Source organism: Lipotes vexillifer, unplaced genomic scaffold, assembly GCF_000442215.2.
Source record: "Lipotes vexillifer unplaced genomic scaffold, Lipotes_vexillifer_v1.1 scaffold496, whole genome shotgun sequence".
NCBI classification, from domain to species: Eukaryota; Metazoa; Chordata; class Mammalia; order Artiodactyla; family Lipotidae; genus Lipotes; species Lipotes vexillifer.
The window spans coordinates 3902580-3909205 of NW_006786690.1; the positions used below are offsets into that span (position 1 = coordinate 3902580).

The following is a 6626-nucleotide window of genomic DNA, read 5'->3' on the forward strand; positions in this document are numbered from 1 at the left end:
TGTGGACCTGGGGGCTCAAGAAAGATTTGTTTTTTTTTTAAAATTTTTTTTTTTTTTTTTTTTTTGATGTGGACCATTTTTTGAAGTCTTTGTTGAATTTGTTACAATATTGCTTCTGTTTTATGTTTTGGTTTTTGGCCAGGAGGCACGTGGGATCTTAACTCCCCAACCAGGGATCGAACTTGCATCCCCTACATTGCAAGGCGAAGTCTTAACCACTGGACCTCCAGGGAAGTCCTCAGGCTGTGTCTTGACGTGCCTGGGTTGTGACATTGTCAATGAGTCGAGACAGAGAGAGAGGACAGCATTCCTTGTGCTCAGCCCTTCCCTCTCTTCCTCCTCTGAAGATAACAGCTCCCATGTTTGACCCCCTAATATGTACCAGGCACTGTGTCCTGGGCAATTGACACTTCCTACCTCTGTTAATACTTGCAATAATCTCTGTGAGGCAGGGGCTGTTGTTCCCATTTTACAGATGAGGAAACTGAGGCTCAGGAACTACTGAGTATCAAAGCTGAACTGAAAACCTTGGTCTTTGGATTCCATGTCCTGAGTTCTTCCCCTATGTGCCATGCTTCCACTATCTGAAAGCAGCCTTGTCTAGACAGAGGAGGTGACTACCATGTGATATGGCCGATTGCACAGAAAGATTTTTTTTTTTTGGTCGCACCACACAGCATTCAGGGATCTTAGTTCCCTGACCAGGTATCGAACCCGGGCCCCCTGCAGTGGTAGCGTGGAGTCCTAACCACTGGACCACCGGGGAATTCCCAAGATTTCTGTCTTGGAGGGGGAATCCCTCCACACTGTGCCCCACTGAATGAATGCATGGAATTCCTTTTACTGGAGACAAAGCTTTGCATATCAAAAAGGTATGGAGGGTGGGAACAGGATCCCCAAGGAACAGGGGTCTGAGTGTCCCATTAAGGCCCTTTTCTGGCCTTCTGGGCTCTACCTAGGGGCTTAGCTGGGGTTGGGAAGGTACAGGGGCCATCTCAGAAAACAAACTTCCTGCTTCCATCTCCTGCCTGAGAACCACCCTGTTATCTTTCAGCATATCTGGGAGTTTCCCTCCACCATCATTTAGTTATTAACCGGCACTTCTTGAGCTAATCTAACACCTCTCCAAGTACATTTTCATAATTTCCAATTAATCCAGTAACACAGAACACGAGGTATCAGAACTCTCAGGAACTTCATCTTTGTTTTCTCCCAAACAGTTGTCCCTCCAAGCAGGTCCCTCCACCTTCAAGCCCAGTTGAGACAAAGGTGGATGATCCAGTCCATAGTTCCACTGCTGGCCTTCCCTCCTCTGAACGACCCTCTTCTGAAGGAAAGGAAATCAAAGCTGCACCAACGCTTTAGCTCTTTGTTCTTAGGTGGTGGGAGGTCAGGGGAAGGATAAGTTTGGGCGCTTGAAAGCTCTATGTCCTAAAAAAGATCTGACCTCTTTGGAGTGACTCTGGACTAACATGGCAGCCGTGGGGCTCACATATGCTTGTCTGGGGGGTAGGGGCCTATGATCCCTTGGTCTGCACTCCACTTCATCCCCCTCTGTGACCTCAGGAAATGGAGGCAGACTCAGGAAGAGGCTGATGAAAGGATTGCCAGCCCTGCTGTCCCCATATATCAAGCAAATCCCCACCTCCAAGATTTTTAAACAGATTTTTAAACAAATATTGTGGCTTTCAAATGCATTAGGGCATATTCTTTCCTTTCAGAGTTGTATCGTGCAAACAACAATCAAGGAAAACATAAATAATACCACCTTCCCTCCCACCACTTCGAGAAAGCCAGCTGTGTCCATTCTCCCACATTCCCCACGTTCTCTATCTTGTATATGGTTTTTCCCAGCAAAGGCTTCACCTTCCTGATTCTTCTTAGCTTAGGAGACCAAGAAGATGTGGCTTTGTTCCCTGAGGTCCTCCAGAGGATGGAGAAGGGAGGAGGGGGTGGGAGGCCTGTCTGGGATGCAGTGTCTGGACAGACCACTCCCTGTGGTTGGTGACCAGGGGCAACTTCCTGCGGGGTGAGTGGAGGGAGCATTACGGTTAGGAGGGGGTCTGGCTTCCAGCCCTGACTCTGCTGGGAATGTGCCCTGTGACCTTGAGCAAGGGCCTGCACCCTTTCTAAGCCTCAGCTTCCTCATCTATTAATGAGCGAAGTAACTCTGACCAGCAATTCCCAAAGTGGGTTCCGTGATAGGTATTCCCAGAGAAAAGGGAGGAGGGGCAGGCAGGTGGGTCTATGCTCTAATATGTTGGGAACACCAGAGTAAACAAAACTCAACGATTTCTTTATTGCAATACTGCCTGGAGCCTTAGACACGTGGCCCCTAATCTTACGTTTTCCTCTGATGGCTGGACTTACAACCTCCAGAGGCCCTTTCAAACTAGAGGCTATCGTCATCACTATCATCTTAGCCCCTAAATGTTGAGCACTTGACATGCCCCAGACACCACGCTAGTGCCTCATGCAGCTTAGCTCATGGAATCCTCATAACGACCTTTTATTTATAAATAAGGAAGCCGATGCACAAAAGAGGTCATGGGACTCACCTGAGGTCACACAAGAGGCTTAGACAAACCCAGGCTGCCCATTCCTGGGGTCCTTGACACCACAGTGCTTGAGATGACCTGCTGTCACCTTGGAGGCTATTTCCCTTCCTTGATATGTGGCTGACCCCAAATACCCAAGTGAGACCCACTACTTGGGGAGTCAGAGGCCACAAAGGTGCCTGACCACTTGTAAAAGTCCAAGGAAAGGAAGAGGTGGCCTTGCAGCTCCTCAGGCTTCAGGGACAGGCTCCCCGTCCTTCTGTGCTCCTCTGCAAGTGGCTGGCTGGCCCTTGACTGTGTCACATATCTACCAGGAGCTCAAGAGCACAGATATGAAGTACCGGAACCGCGTGCGCAGCCGAATCAGCAACCTCAAGGACCCCAGGAACCCCGGCCTGAGGCGGAACGTGCTCAGCGGGGCCATCTCCTCTGGGCTCATTGCCAAGATGACAGCAGAGGTGAGGGTCGGGGCCGGGACCTCTGCGTGGTGGGACAAGGGGCCGGGCCCCTCCAGCCTTGCCCAAGTCTGAGAGGCAGTGACTTGTAACTCAGTGATGAATAAGGGGCTTCCCTAGCCAGACCATCTAAGACTCCCCATCCCTCAGGGCCCCTGGACCATCAGGACAGTGAACACAGCTACCATGTCTTCAGCACTGTGCTAATCGCTTTGGTGTGTTGGCCAATTCTAACTTCACACCGACCGAGACAGAAATGTTTATCATCTCCATCTTATAGGTGAGGATACTGAGGCTCAGAGGACTTAAGTGATCTGCCCGTGCACACAGCTAGAAAAGGTCGATGCCAGGAGCCAAGCTGTCTGGCCCCGGAGCACCCTCTCCTCCCTGCCTTGTGATCTGCCTCCCTCTTCTGCCTCATTCAGTCCTATATCCCATTACTCAGCTCTGGGCCGAAGCCAAAATCGGAGTCCCTGACTCCATGGAGCACAGCCCAAGGTGCGGGGACAGACATGTATACAAATACATATGATACAGAGGTGGTGGCTGCCATGACAGAGCCACCATGGGAACTTACAGGAGGGAAGGATTGACCCAGTTTGAAGGGGTCAGTAAGGGAAGGTAAAGGGAACAAGCCTGTTTGAGGAAGTGCAGTGGTTAGAAGCTCGGGGCCTGGGCCGAACTGCCGGGGTTTGACTTCTGCCTGTGCCACTTAGCTGTGTGATCTTAGACCAGCCACTTAACCCCTTTGTGTCTGTTTTCTCATCCGTAAAGTGGAAGTAATAACAGCTATCCCATGAAGGATTGAATGAGTTAACACATGTGAAGTGTTTAGAAGGTTAAGGCAAGTAAAGCCCTCCCAGGAATTAGTATATGTTAGGCCCATTCACTGGCCATTTCATCACAGTGCTATCAAAGAGGAAATATTATCCCCATTCTGTGGATGAGAAAACTGAGGCCACCCTCAGCTCCTAAGTGATGATGAGGATTTGATCCCAGATCTGTTTATTTCAGAGTCTCTGTCTTGGAAAGACCTTTGTACACCCTCAGGTATGAGTGGCTCTTTGCTGCCAGAGCTAACTCAGGGGATTCCCCGCAAGCACGTGGCAATGGCACTGCTAAAGCGCTACTAAATCCAAGCGGCCCAGAGAAGCGGAGGGGAAACGCACTGACGTCCTGGAGTCTGGGTGTGCCTTGGGGTGTCTGGGAACCCTCTGAAACTATTGTCAAGAGTGTGCCTCTGTGTGTTTATGGTGTGCGTGATGTGTATGTATGTGTGGTTTATGTGATTTAGTGTATGTGTGTGTGGTATCTGTGGTTAGTGTGTGGTGTATGCAGGTGTGTGATGTGTGTGTTATGTAATGTGTACGTGTACATTTTTCTGAGAAGAGGGTTTGCTGCTTTCCTCAAATACCCAAAATTTTACAAAGAGCCCTGGCTTTAGGATAAAATGGGGAACTTGGCACAGGTGGACAGGGATATCTTTTGGCTTAATCTAAAATATATGCTCTTTTTAGGCAAATAACAACATATACCCAGAGTTAGAAATTGCAACTTGGCTTAACAGACTATTATCCTTCCCTGTGAGGTGAAGCTGTGACTTTGATGGGAATCCAGCCTGCATTTCCTTCTCTCTGTCCCTCACTCTGTGGCTCTGGGGTCCCTCTGCTTCTCTTTGTGTGTGTGTCGTGGGAGTGCTATCAAGAGACTGTCTTACAGGCAGTTCCAGAAACATTGGGAAACCAGGCCCCGGAGAACCAAAAGCAAGGTGTAGGCACAGGTGTGAGCCAAACCCAGCAAGTTCCCAGAAGCTGGAGGCCAGAACAGAGCTGGGTGACTGAATTAGGACAAAGACAGGCCCCAGAAGTCTCAGCAAAGGAACCGGCCAAGTCTGGCCCCATCCAAGGACTATTCACTAGAACAGGGCAAGAGAATCAGGTGATCAACACAGGCCCAAGAAGAGGCTGACCAGGCCAACGGCAGCAAGCCAGGACTGCATCACACCCTCCACAGGGACTGCCAGTGCCAGCCGCTGAGAAGCCCCCTGCCCGCAACCCAGGCAACGGAGGCCCAGGAGCCCTCCTTCCTGGGGTCAACTTTTGCTCTAGGCAGGAAGCTTTTATAAGAAATAGAGGATCAGACTTCCCTGGTGGTCCAGTGGTTAAGACTCTGTGCTCCCAATGCAGGGGGCCCAGGTTCGATCCCTGGTCAGGGAACTAGATCCTGCATGCTGCAACTAAAAGATCCCACGTGCCGCAGCTAAGATTTGGTGCAGCCAAATAAATAAATTTCTTAAAAAAAAAAAAAAGAAATATAGGACCATTTTTGCTCCAGGAAGAAAAATAACAGGGACTTCCCTGGTGGTCCAGTGGTAAAGAATCCGCCTTCCAATGCAGCGGGTGCAGGTGCGATCCCTGGTCAGGGAACTAAGATTCCACATGCTGCAGAGCAGCTAAGCCCATGCGCCACAACTAGAGAGAAGCCCGTGCACCACAACGAATGCAAGATCCCACGTGCCGCTACGAAGATCCCGTGTGCCACAACGAAGACCTTACAGCCAAATAAATAAATATTTTTTAAAAGATGGGGCTTCCCTGGTGGCACAGTGGTTGGGAGTCCGCCTGCCGATGCGGGGGGCACGGGTTCGTGCCCCGGTCTGGGGGGATCCCACGTGCCGCAGAGCAGCTGGGCCCGTGGACCCGTGGGCCATGGCCGCTGAGCCTGCGCGTCCGGAGCCTGTGCTCCGCAGCGGGAAAGGCCACGGCAGTGAGAGGCCCGCGTACCGCAAAAAAAAAAGAAAAAAATAATAGCTTGGGGTTGGGCTGCCTGCTGTGCTGTGGCTCAGAGGCCAGGGGCTCCCGTCAGGCAGAGCCTGGGGCAGCTGATGCCTGTGTGAGTGAGTGGACATCCCTCTCTGCCTCCTGTGTCTCCCTAACTCCCTTTTTATGTCTCTTTCCTGGTCCACCCGATTCCCTCATTCTTCCTCCTTCTCTCTTTTTCTCTCAAACCCAGATGATTCAAAGAATGGGGCAGATTCTGAGATACCCATTAGAGCTGTTGAGTGGACATACTGGCAGCCCACAAGGAGAGGGGTTTTGTTCCCAGTGTCAAAGCCAGTGCCTGGTATGTCATAAGTACTCAACAAATATTTAGCAAATTCACATTGTACATGACGTGAAAATCCAGTGGCATCTCTACACTTATTTTCCTCATTTTCGACCTTATTTTCTATATTACTGTACTGACCCCGTGTGTCTTTGATGCTGCCTCCTAAATGAGGCAGGAAGAGATAGGTAAATGGATTGGTAAGTGGATAGAGTTCTCCTGATCTCTATTTCTTTTCTTTTTTTTTTTTTAATTGAAGCATAGTTGATTTCCTGTTTATTTCTTAGCTGGCACAGTCTGACCCACAGCCACGTCTCCCAAACTCCTCACCTTGACCCACACTGAGTACCCTTCCCCAAACATGTTATTCTTGTCCTCTGATCTCTGGCATCTATTATTCTCTTGTGCCATCCCCCTCAGGAAGTCCTGCTTATCTTTCAAGACTGGTGAAGGTGTCAGCTTCTTTAATGAGCCTCCTGCCCCCATATGGGCTTTCCATACACTTTGT

At 50.0% G+C, this 6626-nt stretch overlaps 1 protein-coding gene and 1 non-coding gene across 2 annotated transcripts in view; both read left to right on the forward strand.

Moving 5' to 3' along the window:
* Positions 1-6626, forward strand: part of TCEA3 (transcription elongation factor A3) — a 41791-nt gene that overhangs the window by 22006 nt on the left and 13159 nt on the right. The window contains exon 8 of the mRNA XM_007459307.1: positions 2862-3016. Within this exon, the coding sequence (XP_007459369.1) occupies positions 2862-3016 (155 nt within the window). The remainder of the gene's footprint in view (positions 1-2861; positions 3017-6626) is intronic.
* Positions 5157-5229, forward strand: TRNAG-CCC (transfer RNA glycine (anticodon CCC)). Its single transcript has one exon. It is a non-coding gene; the product is annotated as a tRNA-Gly (tRNA).